Consider the following 20,824-nt stretch of genomic DNA (forward strand, 5'->3'; position numbering starts at 1 on the left):
CTTATTTGAGAGGCAGCATGTTCTACGAGACAAAAAGCTAGTGTAAGAATCCTGATTTCTACCTCTACAATATTATGTTTGTGTAAATAGGGGCAAGCAATTTAACTTGGTAGTTTTAAGGAGTAATATTAAAAACATCAGAAATCTGCCAGAAATTAAATAACACTTACATTGCAAATACCAAGTTAGAGCCAAAATCACAGAGTGGTAGGAAGTAGCACTATGAGCTCTAACTCACAGATTCCACTCAACATATCTAGAAAATACACCAGATCAAACACAGAAGGGGGAAATTGAGAAAGAGGTCATAATAATTTCTTTGTTCAGCCTAACTCAGTACAGAGAGTTTCTAAGGACTGACCAGGAGGTCTAAGGACACCGAAGGCAGAGCTGACCAAGAACACATCTCACAGAGCAATCTAGTGCCAGAGAGAGGATATGTGTTAGGGTAAAAGAAGATCCTAGAAAAATACAAGACAATCCCAGAACCATTATCAGGGCACTGTGACTATACATACTTATAATGAGTTTTGTTTTTCTTATGTGTTCAACTAGGGGAAGGAAGAGAGAAAGGATTTGAGAAGGAGGATGAAAAGGCATATCTTGATCGATTAAAATAAATCAAAATTTTTAAATATGGTAACAAAAGAGGTACTTTACGGCAGAAACATTACAACACCCCAATTTTTACAATAATGTAAAGTTTTGGCATAAAAATTTGAATGAATGTTTTTGTTGCATTGACTTAAGGAGTAATTTTGAAAATACTCAAGGTACAAATATTTATGAATATAGTAATCTGATTTCTGATTTTAAAAAGAGAGCTATTATAATTTAAATCTTTATACCCATATAAAATGAGCATTGTATGTACACAGACACAGATAGAAAATAGCATGTGAGAGTATGACTCTTTCCTAGATTGTGCTTTTTATAAAAGTATATGGTAAATTCAACATGTTACATTCAGTACTGTCCTACTTATCCGTGCTTCTTTCTGAACTTAGTTTTATCTATACTTTTAAAAGTCTTTAATAACCCTCCTCTTTTTATTTTTTCCATCTTTTTTTGGCAACCTTGTCCCTACTCTCCTCCATTCCCAATTAATTAAAAACAGTAACATTTTTTTAAATAGCAAAAATTTTATAAGGTATTTCAAGGTTTTGCAAAACATTTTAAAACTCATTTCATTTGATCGTCACAATAAACTTGATGCTATTATAATTAAGGAAATGGAGGGTGACTTGTTTGCACAGCTGCAACTAAACTCATATATCAGATCTGACTGGAGTACTCTATTCATTGCTGCACCTAGCTATCTCCAAAAACAGTCGCACAAAACAAATCTACATTTCCAGAATTGTAAGTCTTCCTCTAAAGCTTGAGTTCATTAAATCTGCTGGGAGTTGGGCTTCATCAGGAATCCTGATATAGTTTGTGTAACCACTCTGATCAGAGTTCTTAAAGTCTTTCAAAATTGTTTTTCATTTGTTTTAGTGTTATTACTTTTTTATTGCCACTTCTCCTTAAGAAAGCAATGCTTTTTACAAAGCATTCCTACAATAGTCAGACTTTCCAAGATTCTCTGAAATTATTTTCTTCCTCATATCTTACTATATAAGATTTTATTATATTCAAATGCTGTAATTTCAGTCCTGGAACTATTGGGAAGCTTTATCATTCCTTTTAACTGTCCCTTTATGTATCCCTCAATGTGCTCAAAAACATCCAGAATGTGGGGAATTCACAGACCAAGGAACCACTGTTAAGGTTCAAACATTTGGCTGCAACCATTATCAATGAAAAGAGGTCTTGAAATGACATATTCTAAAAGACGGATATAGGCTTATAACCAAGAATATCAGAGTAATATGTAAAAGGGAAAAAATGGGGCCTTGAGGATATTCAAGTAAGACATTTGAAATGCAAACATAAGAGTCAAGAGAAATCTGTAAAAGTAAAATTATTGGTACAAGTAGGAGCAATATGTTCAGGTTGTGTTAATCTTCTAATAGTTAAAAACAAAAACAACTTGCCCAGTGGATTGCTTGTTCTTGAGGGCTTTAAGAGAGGAAAGAAAAGAAAAAAAGGAAGAGTAATGTAGATGAAAGAAGAAAGAAATGTAATTTTTTAATTCTTACAAAAGAAGTACATAAACAGAGAAGTGTATAGGGTGTTCAAGGAGGACTAACACTATACACTGCACCTTGAATTCAACATAGTTGGTCTAAAGACTATATGGAGTATATAAAAAGGCTGGAACAAGAGGAAGGGGCCAAGTTGTAAAGACTTTTAAATGCAAAACTGTAGAGTTTCATATTTGATCAGGGAGGGAGCTAGCAATTTATTGAGTAGGGTGGTGACATGTTTAGACCTATGCCTTAAAAATATTATGTTATGGGGGGAGGGAGAGAAGATTGGGGGGAAATTGTAAAACTCAAAATAAATAAAATCTTTAAACAAAAAAAAATATCATGTTAGCAGTTATGTGAATGAGAAGGGAACAGCTGTCATCTGAGAATGAAATTTAGATTTCTAGACTATGGCTTAAAATAAAAGAAGAATAAAAGAGAAAATCCTGCAAGCAGCCAGAAAGAAACAATTTAAATATCAAGGAGCCATAGTAAGGATTACACAGGACCTAGCTGCATCAACATTAAGGGATAAAAGGGCCTGGAAGAGATATTTTGAAGAGTAAGGGAGTTTGGAATGCAGCCAAGAATCCACTATCCCTCAAAGCTGAGCCTTCTCTCCAAGAGAAAAGATGCATATGTAATGAAATGGAAGAATACCAAAAATTCCTGATGAAAAGACCAGAGCTAAATAGAAAATTTGGACATCAAACAGGAGGTTCAAGAGACACATGAAAAGGTTAAAAGGGGGGGGCAGTAAAAGAAAAAAAAACCTGCTATCCAACAAGTTGAAATTGGCTATATCCCAGCATGGGGGAAAAGATTCTCATAAATCTTAAGAATTGTAACTCTAACAGAGAATATACCTAGCCAGAAGTGATGGACATTCATGACCTATCCATGAGACTGCTATCCAATGGGATATAACTGGCTTTAACCCCACTTGGGAGAAAGACCCTAATAACTCTCAAGAATTTAAACTCTATTAGATAGAATGTACTTAGCTAGAAGTGACAGATACTCAGAATTTTCTATGACTCAGATAGAATGATTTTTAAGAACACTACCTCCTTAAAAAGGGGGATAGGAAGGAGACAGGAAGAGGGAAGGGACTGAATGGGGTAAATCTCATTACATTAAGAGGTACAAAATACCTATGGTAATAGAAGGGAAGAAGGGAGGAGATGAGAAACACCTGAATCTTCTCATCAGACTTGGCTTAAAGTCAAAGTCAACTTACACATACTTAGTTAACTTAAAAAATATCTAAGCTCTCAAGTATTACAAGGGGAAAAGGGGAGTGGGGATGGAGAAAGGGAGGGGGGAAGGGGAACTAACAAAAGGAAGGGAAGGGAAAAGGGGAAAGGGGAAAGAAAGGGGAGGGAGTGATGTAGGAGGGCAAACACACTGAAGGGGGTGATATTCAGAAACAAAATACTGGGGAATACGGATAAGGGGGGAAAGGGGGGAAAATACAAACAGAGGGAATATAGCATGGAGGGCAATAAAGAATTAGTAATCATAACTTTGAATGTGAATGGGATGAACTCCCCCTTAAAACGGAAACAAATAGCAGAGTGGATTAAAAACCAGTACCCTACAATATGATTTCTCTCTCAACACACTCAATTTGGATCAATGTACAACATGGAAATAAAATAAAGACTGACAGATTGCTTTCTGTAGGGGTGGGGGGATGGGGGTGGGGTGCAAGAGGTTAAGAGTGGGAGGAAAAATTGTAAAACTCAAATAAAGTCTTTTAAAAAAATGAAAAGAGTGACTCACCACCAATGAGGAGGAAATTAAAGAGATAATTCAGTAGCTTTTGTGATGGACTTAGCATAAAGAATGTGATCCACCCATGACAGAGCTGGAAGTGGTGGAACACAGACTGAAGCACATTTTTTTATTATTATTATTATTTGGGGGGTGAGGTTTAGGGCAAATGGGGCTGGGCAGCTTGCCTGGGGCCGCACAGCTGGGTGATTGTAGGGTGTCTGAGGCCAGATTTGGACCCTGGTGCTCCTGGCTCCAGGGCCAGTGCTGTGTTCACCGTGCTACCTGGCCATCCCTACTATTATTATTATTTTATTTTGGGTCTTTGTTTTCTTTTTTTTGGGGGGGGGGGGTTCAGGGCAATGGGGTTGGGGTGGCTTGCCCAGGGTCACACAGTTCTTTGACTATTGGGTGTCTGGGGCCGGATTTGGGCTCAGGTGCTCCTGGATCCAGGGCTGGCGCTCAGTCCACTGCACCACCTGGTTGCACCTCTTATTATTATTTTTTAATTTTAATTTTTTTCTGTTTCCTTTATCGCTCATGCGGGTCTATATTTTCTGGGGGGAAGGGGTATTATGTTTACTCTTAAACAAGAATATTTTAGTAATGTATAAAAAATTCATTTGTACAAAAAATAAGAATAAAGAAATTAATTTAAAAACAAAAAATAAATGCTCTGTCGGATCTATGGAAAGTTGAGAAATTATTGGTCAAACAAGAAATAGAGAACATTATAAAATCCAAAATGGGTCATTTTGATTACATGAAATTAAAAAGTTTTTGCACTAGTAAAACCAATGCAGCCAGATTAGAAGGAAAACAGAAAACTGCTAAACAATTTTCACAGCTAGTGTTTCTGATAAAAGTCTCATTTCTAAATTATATAGAGAATGGAATCAAATTTCTAACATTTCAAGAACAGGTAATTTTCAGATGAAGAAACTGAAGCTATGCCTAGTCATATGAAAAATGCTCCCAATCATTATTGGTTAGAAAAATCCAACTATTATAACAACTATTACTATAGCCCCCACCCCACCCCCACAATCCATTAGAATTAGTTAAGATGACAAAAAAGAAAAATGATCAATGTTGGAGAAGATATGGGAAATTGGGACATTAATGCACTGAAGATGGAGTTGTAAACTGATCCAGCCATTCTGGAGAGCAATCTAGAAAAGTACTTTAGAGAAGCATGAAAAGAATTACATTCCCTGATGCTGAACATTATATGCATTAACAATAGCATTGTGAAGATGGATGCAACTGCTTTCAGCAGTTGATCAAGGACAATTTTGGGAGACCTATTATGAACAATGCCATGCACATCCAAAGAAAAAATAAGAAAAATAAAAACCACAGAATCTGAATGTATATACTATTGTTTACTTTTTTAAGACTTCTCATATTTTTTCTTCTTATCTCATGGTTTTCCTTTCCTCTAGTCTTAAGTCCTCTTACAAAAAAAAAGACTAAAATTAAGCATATGTTAAACACAAATGTATAGCTTTTACCAGATTGTTAACCACCAAGGGGAGGAGGGAGGAAAGGGAGGGTGGTAGAAAAAATGTGTAACTTATGAATTTGCAAATAGAGGAATGTTGAAAAACTAAAACAAATAAATTTTTTAAAATGGCAAACTGAAATTTCAATCAGTTATTAAACACTTTGAAAAAAGAGAGTGATTCCACCATTGTCTAGTTGATTACTGAAGCAAAAATCTAGCCAGTTACTTTGAAAAATGTAACAAAATTTCAAAAAAAAAGAAATTGCAGAAGCATAACAGATTTATATGGAAATTAATACAAGGTAAAGAAGGCATGACCAAAAAATAATACAAAATAAATGGAATAAATTTAAATAAAATCAACAGAGAAACAAGGTTTTTTTTTTTAACATATGTAACAGTCAAAGGTAAAAGACCTATTTCTTCTTTTCTACTAATAAATGACAATGTCATTTGTTTGGGTGATTGCTGAGCATTATTTGAGCATCAAAACAGTGTGTGGAGATGGAATGGCATCCTGGACTAACTCCCATAAAACCAGCACCAAAAATAGGAGCGAAATCTACCTTCTCCACTTAGTATCATCCCCCAAAACTCTTATCCTGGACTATAACTGAGATGAAATGAAAAGCAAAGAATAAGATACATTTTCCCCTTAGGAAGGAGAAGAGTACCACAAATGGTAGCAACTCAGAGAACAAAGGGGTTTCCTAAGTTCATTCATATGCAAAGTCAGGCATATTTTGTAAATTAGAAACAAATAACTATTCCAGAACCATCAAAACAACAAAGTTTGTCACAGGGTGACAATTTAAATTACATTTATACCACTCTGCCTGTAATGTCACCCCTGAGCTGTTCTGTTTCACAAAGGCATGATCATTTAAATCAACTTAAATTTCAAGACACTAATGACCAAACCTAAAATATAGCTTACATTTTTTTTCAAAAAATCCTTTAATCTTCTTCATATTGCTACACAAAAGAACGTTAGGTTTCTCCTATCACAATCTTTGATGATCAATCACAATCAAAACATACATATGGAAAGCAAGCAATATTGGTAACATTTTATAACCTATCCAACAATTTATCTTAACATGAACAGTTCCAATTCCACAAAAATGCAATATTAATAAATACCAAGAATATTTATATTATGAATATTCTTTTAGACAATTATTTTTAATCTAAAATGTTCTGATTCAAGTTGGTAGAAGCTCCTAAGTGATCAATGCAAAAACATTAATTTCCAAATCATTCCTCTGTATTATTCATCAATCTTATTTAATTCTAGCTCTTACTTTTTGGCTTAATGAAATTTTAGAATGACTATACCATGAATAAAAACAGATTTTGTTATTAAAATCTAAGATCAATAAAATTATTTATTTTGGGAGTGAACATGAGAACAAAATTTGGAGGAAATCCAACTTATCTATCTTGACATCTTTCTGATAAGCATTTCAGGTCCCACAATACCATACTTAAATCTTGAACTGTTCTTATCACAGATAAAAGAACCTGACAAAAATCTCCTGATAATTAGAATTGTTTCAGATTTTCATTCTTTTCTTAAAAGACATCAAAATGGATTTGTTAGATTCTTCTGAATTCTGACAAACCCTACACTGAAGAAATCTTAAACTATGGGGAATTTCATAGTGCCTACCCTCCTTAAAAGCTCCAAAAGACAAGAAACTAAAAAGTTCTTGCTACCAAAATTCTTGACAGAATGAAATGGTTCAAAATTGGAAACCAATATGGTTTTATAATGAACATTAAAGTAGTATATTCATTTTTAACCTATTTCAAATTATTTGCTTTCTTAATAGAGATGGAGGTGGGGGTGGAAGGGAAAGAATTTAGAATCTGAAGTTTTAAAAATGAATGTTAAAACTTGTTTTGACATGTAACTGGGGGAAAAAATGATAAAATTTAAAAACTAAGGGGAAAAAAGTCTATATAAGGAGAATATAATAGAATCCTGGAAAAAAATGCATTACTATTTTGTCAATGATCACTAGGCCTTTCCATATGACTTACAGTCAAAACTTATATGTGTTATTTCTACTTATTAAAATGTGAACTTACTGAGACCACTGACTGCCTTATCTATTTTTATATTCAGTACTTAATATGGTGCCTTTTAACTAAATGAAAAGTGAAAATCCTTTCTCATTCATTCCCTTACTTTTGTTGAAAAGGCAAGGTTTGAGTACTTTTTAAGTAAATTTCCACTTTAGCTTCTTGATATTAAAGTAATAAAATTATATAAGCATATGCAATTTGACACAATTCTTTAAAAAATCTGACTCAATTGTCTAAGACTCAATTACTAAAAAACTTCTGGAAAAGGAAGAGAAAGTTTCATTTTTGGAAGTAGGAAATATTACCTATTCAGTGTCCTAGCAAGATATTTTGTTCCATTTCTATTGGCTAATGATGGATATTTCTTTTGAAGAAAAGCATATTCATCACGGATAGAATCAGATACACTCTTCTTATTGTTAATATCCAGTTGACTCCTAGGGATTGAAAGTAACAAAATTATTACAAGAAAGTGCTAAAAACTAAGTTAGTCTTTTATGTATCTTAATTGAATATATGAGCAAATCATTCTCCCTTGTTCTTATCAATGTTACTATAGCTTCCCCATACCCACAACTTAAGTAAAAACTATTTCTCTAAAACATGTGCTATAGGGGCAGCTAGCTGGCACAGTGGATAGAGCACTAGCCTTGGAGTCAGGAGTACGTGAGTTCAAATCCAGCTTCAGACACTTAATAATTACCTAGCTGTGTGAACTTGGGTAAGTCACTAACCCCATTGCCTTGCAGAAAGCAAAAAAAAAAGTGCTATATACATGTCTTCTCTATGAATCTGTTGAAAACTATTCTCATAATAAAACACCAATTACCATTAAATACAACATTCAAGTCTAACTTACATCTACCTTATGTCAGCTGACTGAAAAAAAAAAAAGGCAACTGCCAGAGATGGAACTGGTGTGATGTAGAAAAGAGAGGAAAGAAAAAGAGAGGAGAAGGAAAAGGAAAGAAGAGATGAGGAGGGGAGTGTAATGGAAGGGAAGTGAAGGGAAAGGAGGGGAAGAATTATAGATTGCTGAGGTTTGAAAGGACCTTAAATTACATCTAGTTCAATTTTCTCATTTTATTTATGAAACAAATTGAGGCCTAGAAGCTAAATAACTGGCCCAGTATCACACAGCAAGTTATACCCAAAATCCAGCTCTCTTCATTCCCACTTTAATGTTATTTGTTCTATATCAAATCTCTTCTTAAATCTTATTTTTTTTAATTTTTTTTTTTTTGCTTCTTAAATCATTTTAAAGCATGAAAAGAAAGCTTTAGGGAAGTATCTTGGTTTTACATCTATGTCCCATAAGACTCACCTTTTTATTAAGAACACAAGTATATGGGGCAGTGGATGGACCACCGGCCCTAGAGTCAGGAGGATCTGAGTTCAAATATGACCTCAGACATTTAATAATTACCTGGCTGTGTAACCTGGGGCAAGTCACTTAACCCCATTGCTTTACAAACACACACACACACACACACTTTCTCAAATATTCTTGTGGTATAATATGTGAGAAAATTTTCTTTTAGGTTTTTTTTTTTTTTTGCAAGGCAATGGGGCTAAGTGGCTTGCCCAAGGCCACACAACCAGGTAATTATTAAGTGTCTGAGGTAGGATTTGAACTCAAGTCCTCCTGACTCCAGGGCCGGTGCTCTATCCACTGCACCAACTAGCTGTCCCTGAGAAAGTATTTTTTAATGAATCTCAAAAAGATTTCAAAAACAAATACTTTCACTGAAAGTTGGCTTACCTATTTACCACTCCAATTATGCCAAGTTTAACTGGTATGACTCTTCCCATTAACACATCCATTGCATCAGTACCAGCATCCATGAGATCTAGTTTAGTGATTACAGCAAGGGTTCTACGACCTAATAAATGTAAATAAGAAAATACACATTAAAGAACAACAAATAAATATTGATGTATTAGTTCAAAACTCTCTAGAGCTAGTCTTAAAAAAAAAGGATTCAAAAGCATTTCTCTATGTAAAGGTAAAATGAGGTTTCTTGTTAAAAAAATTACCCAAGGAAAGCATCACATGCAATAATGGCATTCTTTCAAAACAAGTATAAAGCAGTTAGAAATCTTTAAAAACTGAGTATCATAAGCATTTTTAAAAATTATATTTTAACATTTTAAATAATTTAAAAATTATATTTTAGAATCAAAGAGTCATTTTAAGTCCCTTTACTTCTAAAAGGTATGGAAATTGGAAAAATCCATTTTTATTAAACTATACTTAAATCATCCCCACTCAGATTTTTCTCTAAATCCTCTTCTCCTGTCATATAAAGCTTCTAAAACCTACTAAAAAAATGAAATAGCTTATTTATTGATAAAAGAATACACATTTCTCAGAGCATGCTAGTCATTGATCATAACATCATTGATACTACATGTGGTTATCAATTTTTCCTCAAATAAACAGAAAAACTCCCCAAAGTAAAAAAAATTATATTCTACATCAGCAATTTCTTTTAAAATAAGAAACAGAAAGCATTAACATTGAAATAAACTACTTAATTTATAATTAGTAATATCAGCTCTAGGCAAGAACACAAAAAACTACTTTTCCCCCCTCCTTTTTAAAAGTAGATTTATCATCATATATCTATTCCTTTTTCCCCATCAACCAATTACAAACTTTTATTCCTTACCATCTGGATCTACCTCTCGTGAAATTTTAAGAGCCTCTGACGTGGCCATATCTGTATTAGCAGCAGTAACAGCCAGTATAATGGAATTAGGGTTACTAATAAAACGAAGGATGAGTTCTCTGATTTGAAGTTCAATATCCTTCGGTTGATCACCTACAGGTACCTAAGCAAAATAAAGGTGGAAGAGAATTACAAAAAATTCCCTTTGAATAAAATTTTAAAACTAATTACAATAAATTAAATTTAACATTTGCTGGTGTTTGGCTGAACAAGAAACAAAAATAACAAAAAAATCATTATCATAAGCATGAAGGCCAAATTCTAATGGTAGTGTCATTCTTGACCACATATAAAAAATATAATATGTAGCTGAAGGATGCAGAGTATGAAGACTGTTTATGGGATTAATCAACAAGACCACCCTATTTTTAACAAAATAAAATTGCCAATTAATGGGTAACATCCTACCCACAATGAAGTAAGCAAAATATTTTCCTTACCTTTGTCATGCCTGGCAAATCCACAAGAGTCAGATTTACAACATTAGGTGAAAATATTTTAAGATGAATAGGTTCAGGACTCACCCCCTAAAAATGAGTTGTTTAAAATATTAATTAAATTATACCAAATCTATCAAATTAACACTGAAAATGAATGACTTAAAAATAATGGATGAATATGGAAAGCATGATTTAAATTATGCTCCCTGAAGCGTTAATACATATAGCAACTATGTAGTATTATAATAGCTCAAAAGTGCTGTTGTATAAAAATTGTATAATAAAGTACTCGAACAGGACTACTATTCCACTTTATTCTTCTCAATTTGAAAGCTTTTAGTTATCAACATACATAAATCAACACAAATTATTTTTGTAAAGGGATAGTAATTCCCTTTTTCCAGCAATACATTGTGGCTGAGACTATGACTTCCCCACTCTTTGACGCCCCTCTCCAATGCACCAAAGGTGATTTGGATCATCATGAATAGAGGACTAGAGAGCTGTTCATTCTTGCCTCTGCACAAGCTATTTTCATTACCCTATCTTCTCCTTTTCTTAATCTGTCTCAAAAACCTTTGTCTGTGAAGTTTTTCCAGAACAACTTTCTTTCCAGAGTCCCTACCTTTAAGGTCCCTTCTATCTTTAAATCTATGATTCTATTTTAACTTGTACTTATATTATGCTATTTTTTAAATGGTATAGAAGACCACAAATGCAAAAGCATGGAGGCAAGAGATGCAATATTCGGTGTGAGGAACAGAGAAAAGGGCAACTTGGAGGATGCAAGAGAGAGAGAGAGAATAATGTATAACTAAACTAGGGTCAGGTTCTGAAGAACAAAACAGATATTTGATTCTAAAGGTAAAAAGAAGTCATCAGAGTACATTGATCAGGGGAATGACATGGTCATAAAAGGGAAAAAAAATCATTCTGGTAGCAGTATAGAGGAAAAACTGGAATGGGGAGAGAATCAAGGCCAAAAAAATAATAAATAGGCTACTGTAAAACCCAAGTGAGAGGTGATGGTTTAAACCAAGGTGGTCACTGTATGTAATGAGAAAGATTTGGATATGAGAGATGTTATGGAAATAGAAATGGCAAAAGTTAACAAATGATTGGATATGTGAAGAAAGGGAAAGAAGTAAAGGATTACACTATGGTTAGGAATCTGGGAGAATGGAAGAATGATGACAGAAACAGAGAACTCTGTGAGAGAGATGAGTATTGGGGAAAGATAATGAGTTCTATTTTAGACAAATTATATTTTAAAACTTATGTCTGTTGTGATAGTATTGAATTTAGCAGCAAAAGCAAAGTGATATAGACCAGTATCATTTTACAAACTAAAATTTTTGATAATGCTAAATGAGCACAAAGAAATATAGCTGAAGATTTATGATTTTTTTTGCATATCTATCAAAGGTATAACTATTTGAAGTATAAGTACTCAAATCCAATTCATGTGCAGGTCATGGTATCACTTCCCTGATGTCATGATCTTCTTTGAGAATGAAGGATGAACAACAAGAAGTACTTGAAGGAAACTGAATATATTTCCTATGTACACAATGCTATGGGAGTTCAATAGATATATATCATCATTACTTCTACTGATACTAAAGGACATTGCAGCCACAAAAATCCATACCTTATTATTTCCTGAAATCCTCTCTGTTTCATTTTCAATTTCTTGCCGAATTTCATCAAAATCAGTATATAACTAAAATAAAGTATTAAAATTAAAAAATTTAAATCTTTGCACATTGGTAAAAGATAAAACTATGAATTGGGATCTTTATCAAAATCTTGGGGTATAACAACTTCATTTAATCTGATGAACAAGATTATTTAGGAGATAACTGCTCTTTTTTCCTTATTGGCTTTAAAAAAGTTACTTCAAAATTATACATCAAATTAACAGCAATTAACTCAACTTTTTCATAAAATTTTACTATTAATAAAATAATGAAATTATTCCCCCAAATATGTCTGTATATCGTGTAGTTACCTTATTTTTAGTGTGCAGAAATTTTCCCCACTCTTCTGCTTGAATACCTGAAAATAAATAATCAATACTTTAGACATTATTAAAAAAAACTTGTTCTTTAATTTTAGATGTTAAAGAGTCAAATTCACAGTTCACATATATATACACAAAACCTATGTAAATATGTTTTATAAAAAATTAAGTTTATTCAAGATTTGAGATAAATTAGGCTGCTGTTTTTTTCCTATAAAAATTTTTTTGAACCACTATTAAATAGCTTTTATTTGGGGTTTTTTAATTATTGTTTTAACCTGAACCTGTGATCTCACTGATATAAGGAATTCTCAATGAGAAAAATCCTAATGAGAAAAATGCAGATGAGTAATCATTCTTTTAGAAAGTTCCTTGGTTTTTAATGAGAGTTTAAATGACTTTCCTAGAGCCAATATGTGACATCTCCAGAAAAACAGAACTTGAAACCATATCTTCCTATGAGATCTGCTGTCACACTGCCATCTGAATGAATATAAATATAAATTTTATATACACACACACACACACACACACACACTTCTAAAAGTTGAGACTTGTCACTTATTTCAAAATTACAAACTAGATAAAGATAAACACAGGTCTTTTGAAATCTGCATCTGATTAACAAAATTACTTTCCTTCTTTTTTGTAGACACTGATAGGAAATATCAGTTTAAAAAATCTATAAAGTATTCTTATAAAATATAAATAAAAAACTGAAAAAAATTCAACTAAACTGAAAGTAATAATAAACAGATCTGCACAGTTAATAATGCAAAATCTCAACAACTGAAGAACATATATATATAAAACTCTGCTTTCTATTAGCCACTCTAAGTTCTACTTCACTGTATATCTTTTTAAGTGAAATTCTTGACATTCTGAAAGCTTCCCTCAATCTCAATGCCAAGGCAAATTTACCCCATTTTAAGTATATTTGATAGAAAGCTATGGATGTAGGTACATAGAGATTGAGAGTAGAATAGAAATTAAGTAGAAGCAGAAAACAAGATGCAGGCAGTTGGGTCAATTTACAGATTAAAGATTATGTTTCAAAGTGTATTGAAGGGGGCGGCTATAAAGCACTGGCCCTGCAGTCAGGAGCACCTGGGTTCAAATCCGGTCTCAGACACTTAATAATTACCTAGCTGTGTGGCCTTGGGCAAGCCACTTAACCCCATTTGCCTTGCAAAAACCTAAAAAAAAAAAAAATTAAAAAAAACCCAAAGTATTGGAAAAAAAAGACTTCGGGGTGGCTAGGTGGTGCAGTGGACAGAGCACCAGCCCTGGAGTTAGGAGTACCTGAGTTCAAATCGGACCTCAGACACTTAATAATTACCTAGCTGTGTGGCCTTGGGCAAGCCACTTAATCCTAATTTGCCTTGTAAAAACCTAAAAAAAAAATTGTTCTTAATCTAAAAATTCTTCCTATCTCATCTCCGGAATTCAAAGACTCTGTTTTTCCTGTATTTTCAAAAACCACTAGGCAACACCTTGGAGGTGAATTTTTCTAATTTAAGATTGCTTTAAATTATTAAGAGTTAATGCAAACATACAAATGAATTGAATACATTACAAGTATTAATTTTAAAGAGGTCTTTTAATAGTATACCTAAAACCAAAGAATAATTTCATTATAGTAAAAGTTACATAAAATACAAATCCAAATTAAGAAATCCAAAGAAAAGCAAAGAATAGTGGAGAACACATGCTCCTCTCTAAAAATGAAGTGTTTAACTATTTGAAGCACAAAATTTTCCTATAAAGTCACATTGGAAAGACGGATACTCCCATCTCAGCAAAGGTAATTTATTTCTAAACATATTAAACACTATATTCACTTTAAAAAAATTCTTAAAAATTGATTCAAAGACCAAGAGATTATAAGAACCACTAAAACCTTAAATTGTATTTAGTAGAAAAAAAAACAACTAAGAATGTACATAAGCTATAATAATATTCAAGCACACATGCAGGTTTATAATAAAGGGACAAAAGCAAGTGGATAAAAGAAACCTTTAGAAAGGTGTCTTGGATTTTTCCATGTTGCAGGGTCTGTAGTTAAAAAGAAATAGCACAGAATAGTAAGTTTAGCACTTATTGCTGAAATTTTATATCGTTTTATCAAATGTACAAAAAGCATAACACATTTGAAATGTGCATACCGTTTGATCATTCAGAAGCACACTAAAATAGAATGTTTTTAACAGCTAGGAAAAATATTTATTTTACATATATTCCATATACACATGAAGGGCTAAAATGTGAGATTTCTTATAGAAAATATTTTAGAGGCACCCCGCCCTTTCTTCCTCACCTCCTCCTCACATTAGGTACTTTGGGCAAATATGTTTCATTTACATCCTGTTTATCATCCCCTTGTTCCAACCCTACCTGTATTAAGTACCTTGGGCAAACATGGTTCATTTACATCCTATTTATTACCTCCCTATCCAGCTATATTTCATGCTTAGATTGTAAGATCACACCCTCAGCCAATGAGGATAGCGGTCAGTGGTGGGCAGAGGCTGCATCGGAGACCCTCACTACTTGTACTTGCTACTTCCCTTCAGTTGCTTGTTCAGTGAAGGTGATGCCTACTTCTCAGGAGAAAGGAATAAAAACTTTTATTTTGCACCTAGAGACAGCTCTGGGTTTTAATTTTCCTTAGAGTCACTTCCATACACACACACACACACACACACACAGATACATAACACACATATCTACAAGATACTATAACACACTATCTACAAGATACTCCATCTCTTAGCTATATACAAGGCATTCCATCTCTCAGCTCTAGGTTACTGTCTCTGGCTGTCCCATATGTTAAATGTCCTCTAATTTTCATTTCGATTTCCTTTAAAGTCTCAACTAAAATTTCATCTTCTCTAGGAAGGTTTTCCCAAACCGTTTTAATTCTAACACTTTCTCTCAATTATTTCCTATTTATCTTGTATACACTTGTTGGTTTGTATTATTTCCTTGTTGTCTCCCCACTCCTACCCTCACCCCCACCCTTGTTAGAATGTAAGTTCCTTGAAGCCAGGCTTTTTATATCTTACTGCTTAGGACAGTGTCTGGCACATAGCAGCCACATAATAAATGCTTACTGACAATAATGGTTTTTGTGTATACCATTAGAATATTAAACTCCTTGAGAGCTATTTTATACTTTTATATGAATTTTTGGTATGGATTTTGTTTGAATTGTTTCATACTTTTATATCTAATGTTTGACATTATAGGGAATTAATAAATGCTTGTTGATTGGTAATAACCTAGCATTTTTGTGTAAAATAATTTATTTTTAAATTTACTAGACAGATTACAGAATTTTAGAGGTGGAAAACACTGATTTAAGCTCCTCAATATCACTGAGCAAGAAAGTGAATTTAAGTGATTTTCTTTTGATTTTTTTTGGAAGATTTGGAAAGGGTTAAATAAATGACTTGCCCAAGTCATATAGCTAAGTATTAAGTGCTAAGGCCAGATTTGAACTTCAAGTCTTCCTGACTACAGGGCCAGCTCTATCCACAGGGCCACCTAGCTGCCCCTTTAAGTAATTTTTCTAAAAGTTACTCTGTTTAGATAACAACAAAGAGGAATTCAGAACCCAAGATATCTGGTTATCATGGATTAGGCTACTATAAGCATGGTTAAATACTGTAATGTAGACATTAAAAACCCATTTCCTAAAATGGATTCCAGCATGTGGATTTAAAATTTAAATTTAATTTATGCTGTTATTTATGGCAGATTTCCAATCAGAATCTTACCCTAGTTGATATGTGTTTGGGGATGGAGAAATACAGAAAAGAGAATTTCTAGAACTAAAAAAGAAACTAAAAAAAATATTAAACTTTTTAAAAATGTAGTCTCATTTTCTAATAATCATTTTCATGTATACCTTCCCCCAACAACTCTCCTTCAAAATAAAGAAATACATGTAACAAAGGTAACACAGAGCAAAAGAGCAACTCTTTTAGAATACTTTTGCCACATTCCATTCATCCTCAGCTCCTCAGCTCTTCTGAGTTCAGAAACTGTCTTTTTTGTATTGTTTCTATTTTGGGTTGTTTTCTTTAATCATTACATGTATATTAACTTCCCAATTCTACTTATAGCTGTACCAGTTATCCAAATACATTCAAATTTCTCTAAATTCCTTATGATATAATAATGTTACATTATTCTCATATGTCACAAATTTGTTCAAATATTTCTACTTTATGAATATTCCCCTGAATATTCTTTTATTTTGTCTTGACTTCTTTAGTGTATATACCTAGGAGTGTGTGTGTGGGGGGATAAGAATCCACTTTAAAATAATATAGAAACTCCTCTGAGCAAAAAGCAAAGTTTATTTTGGCTTTTCTCGAGAAAAGGGCATACTCCGAGCCTCACAAAAGCAGTGAAGACCAGGGAGCTACCCTGAGGTGACAGTCAAGCAAGATTATATGGCCTAGCATGATCCCCCCCTCAGCCCCCCCTTCCGACCTGATTGGTTAAGGTTTTCAGAGTTACAATCTTCAAGAGAAAAATCTACCCAGCAACAAAGAGAAGAATAAAATGCTTTCACAGAACATTACCTCACCATCCAGATGGTGAGGGTATCAGAAGAAGATTTCTAATGACCTTCTGTTGTCTAACTAACTGAATTAATGTCTGAGTATGCAAGGTCTTCTTAGTACTTATCATCAAATAAGAGAAGGTAGTTTACTGTTCTCCCAGTCTATCACTAAACAGGTGGCTAACTAAGAATGCAAGGACTCTTCTCTGGAAGTATTCCACTATTTCCCTCCCTAACAGAATCAATGCAAAGTCTTTCTGGAAATACCCTACTGTTTCCCTCCCTAACAGAATCAGGAGGGTGTCTGACTGGGAATGCAAGGGCTCTCTCCCTCTTCTAAGAATAGTCTTAAGGGAATATTCCACTCAAGTGGAATTGCTGAATCAAAGGATAAGTATTTGTTGAATAATTACAAATTATTTTCCAGAATAGCTGAACTACTCCACAGCACCACCTACAATGATTCTTGGTTTTGTTTCTGTATCAATTGTCTATATGTCTTGGAAATTAGATTTGATTAACACATTTTCCCCTATCCCCCAATTTCTCTTCTTCTAACTACATTGATTTTATTTATGCTAAGGCTTTAAAATGTTATATAATAAAAATTGCCTATTTTATCTTTTATGATGTTGGTCACATTAAGTTAAGTATTTTTCTCCTAGAAAAATAAAGAACTCAAAATATTACAAATAATGATTGTTGAATTAGAAACAAAGTATAGAAAAATCACATTAAAAAGTTAAAAAAATTTCCTAACCTCTGAAATTATTTTTGATATGGCCATTTATATTTAAGTAAAGCAGACACTTGTCATTTAATGTTTCATACACTGAAATATCTAAACCATCAGCAAACATTATATATAATGGGAATAAACTCTTAGGTTTCCCAGTAACATCTGGGTTGAAACAAGAATGTCCATTATCATCATCTTATAATTCAATATTGTACTAGAAATGTTAGCTTTAGCAGTAAGAGAAATAAATAAATTAAAGGATCCAGAATAGGCAATGAGGAAACAAAACTATCACTCTCTGTATATGGTATGATGGTATATGTAAATAGCTTCTTGGTGATTCTCTAACAACTTTAGCAAAGTAGCAGGATATAAAATAAACTCACATATATCCTCAGCATTTCTTTATATCACCAACAAAACTCAGAACAAGATAGAGAAAAGTCACTTTAGATAATTGTAGATAATATAAAATATTTGGGAGTCCACCTGACAAATTCCAGGCAACTGAGTCCTAGTTCGTAGTTCCTTTATCTCACCTAAGAATGCCTCAGATAGTCCCAATAGCCCCAGCTCACTATAACTTCCTCCCAAGTATTTACCTTCCTGTCCAAGTGGGGGCTAACAGCTCCACTTAACAATTCCACCCTAAAACATTCACCTTCCTCTCCTACCTACTTGCTAACCTGAACAGTCTGACCATATCTTCCTGCCATACTTATTCCCTATATGTCCCCCAAGTATTCACCCACCAGCTCAACTTGGCTTTCCCACTTCAATCTGTCTTCTTCCCAGCAAACCTTACCAGCCCAATGCTTGGCCCAGATAACAGTGATGAGGAAAACTGAAGGAGATAGGATGATTATTTTTCCAAAACAAATATTTCTATAACAATATAATAACATAACATTTCTAGTACAATACTGAATTATAATGATGATAATGGACATTCTTGTTTCAACCCTGATCTTACTGGGAAACCTAAGAAGTTATCCCCATTATATATAATGTTTGCTGATGGTTTTAGATAGACATTGTCATTTTAAGGAAAACTCCATTTATTCATATGCATTTCTAGTAATTTTTAAAAGGAATATGAGCTATAGTTTGTCAAAAGGTTTTTTCAGCATCTATTAAGATAGTCATATAATCTGTCATTAATATAGTCAATGAAGCTAATAGATTTTTCCAATACTAAATCCGCCCTGCATTTCTGGTATAGTGTATATCCTAGTGATAAACTGTTTTAATTTCCTTGTCAATATTTTATTTAAAAATTTTACATCAAAATTCATTAGGGAAATTGGTGTATAATTTTCTTTTCCTGTTTTCTCTTCCTGGCTTAGGTATCAGCACCATATTTATGTCATTAAAAGAATTTGATAAGAATCCTTTTTTGTCTCTTTTTCCAAAGTATATATATATATATATATATATATATATATATATATATATATATATATATATAAAATTAGAATTCATTGTTCTTTAAATGTTTCATAGAAATTACATGTAAATCCATCTGGTCATGGAGTTTTTTTCTTAGAGAGTTCATGGATGGCTTGGTTTAATTTAAGTATATTATTCTAACATTCATCCACATGCATATACATAGTTATAAGTTACATAATTTCCTTTCACCCTCTCTTCCCACACCCCTCCCCTCAGCAGCAAACAGTCAGGTAAATATTGTACATGTCCATTTGTGTTTAACATGCTTACAGATTAGTCATTTTCAGTGTGAGGAATTAGGATTATGGGAAAGGTATTATATTTCTTCTGTTAATCTCTACAATTTATATTTCTGTAAATATTCATCCATTTTACTTAGATTGTCAGATTTATTGACATACAATAGGGCAAAATAGCTACAAATTATTGCTTTAATTTCCTCCTTTTTTGGTAGTAAATTCATCCTTTCCATTTTTTGATACTGGTAATTTGGTTTTCTTCTTTCTCAAATTAACCAAAGGTTTGTCTATTTGATTGCATTTTTTTAATATAACCACCTTAGTTTTATGTGTTAAGTTTTCTTTCAATTTTATTAATCTCTATTTTGATTTTCAGAATTTCTAATTTGGTATTTGAAGTTTTTTTAAAGTCATTCCATTTCAAGGTTTTTTTTAGTTGCATGCCCAATTCATTAATTTGTCCTTTTCCCTACTTTATTCATGTAAACATTCGAGACATAAAATTTCCCTTCAGTGTGTTGCCTCATTATCATCATTCTCTCAGATGAAATTATCATTCATATCTATGATTTGTTATTTAACTTACTCATTCTTTAGGATTAGTTTATATAGTTTCTAATTTATAATTTATCTTTCCATAGGCCTTCATTAAATGTAATTTTTATTGTATCATGGATGCATTTTATCTTTCCTCCCTTTTGCATTTGATTTTGAAGTTTTTATGCCATAATACATGGTTAATGCATTAATGTGAAAAAGCTATAAACTTTTCTATTCCCATTCAATTTTCTCCAAAGTTCTAGAATATTTAACTTTTCTAAAATTCTTCACTTCCTTAATTTTTTTCTTATTTATAATGTAGTGAAATTTATCTAGTTCTTAGAGGGAATGATTAAGATCACCCACTAGTATAGATTTGTTTTCCATTTCTTCCTGGAACTCACTTAACTTCTCTAAAAATTTGAGTGCTATAGCACTTCATGCATATTATGTTTAGGATGATATTACTTCACTGTCTATGCTATCTTTTTTTAGCAAGATGAAGTTTCCGTCCTCATCTCTTTATGCTTTTTCTTTGCCTGAGATGATTGATAATCCCTGCTTTATTTTTTACTTC

The 20,824-nt window shown here is 32.9% G+C and overlaps 1 protein-coding gene across 6 annotated transcripts in view; it reads right to left on the reverse strand.

The window, feature by feature from the left end:
- DNM1L (dynamin 1 like) overlaps positions 1-20,824 on the reverse strand; it is a 95,351-nt gene that overhangs the window by 31,420 nt on the left and 43,107 nt on the right. For 3 of the 6 annotated variants that reach the window (XM_074194753.1, XM_074194751.1, XM_074194748.1), the window contains exons 3-9: positions 14,718-14,756; positions 12,690-12,736; positions 12,330-12,401; positions 10,679-10,765; positions 10,179-10,341; positions 9,269-9,389; positions 7,812-7,943 (exon numbers count right to left, since the gene is read on the reverse strand). In XM_074194753.1, the coding sequence (XP_074050854.1) occupies positions 7,812-7,943; positions 9,269-9,389; positions 10,179-10,341; positions 10,679-10,765; positions 12,330-12,401; positions 12,690-12,736; positions 14,718-14,756 (661 nt within the window). The remainder of the gene's footprint in view (positions 1-7,811; positions 7,944-9,268; positions 9,390-10,178; positions 10,342-10,678; positions 10,766-12,329; positions 12,402-12,689; positions 12,737-14,717; positions 14,757-20,824) is intronic. The other 3 variants (XM_074194752.1, XM_074194749.1, XM_074194754.1) reach the window with 1 other exon arrangement.

Source organism: Macrotis lagotis, chromosome 7 (assembly GCF_037893015.1).
Source record: "Macrotis lagotis isolate mMagLag1 chromosome 7, bilby.v1.9.chrom.fasta, whole genome shotgun sequence".
Lineage (NCBI taxonomy): Eukaryota > Metazoa > Chordata > Mammalia > Peramelemorphia > Peramelidae > Macrotis > Macrotis lagotis.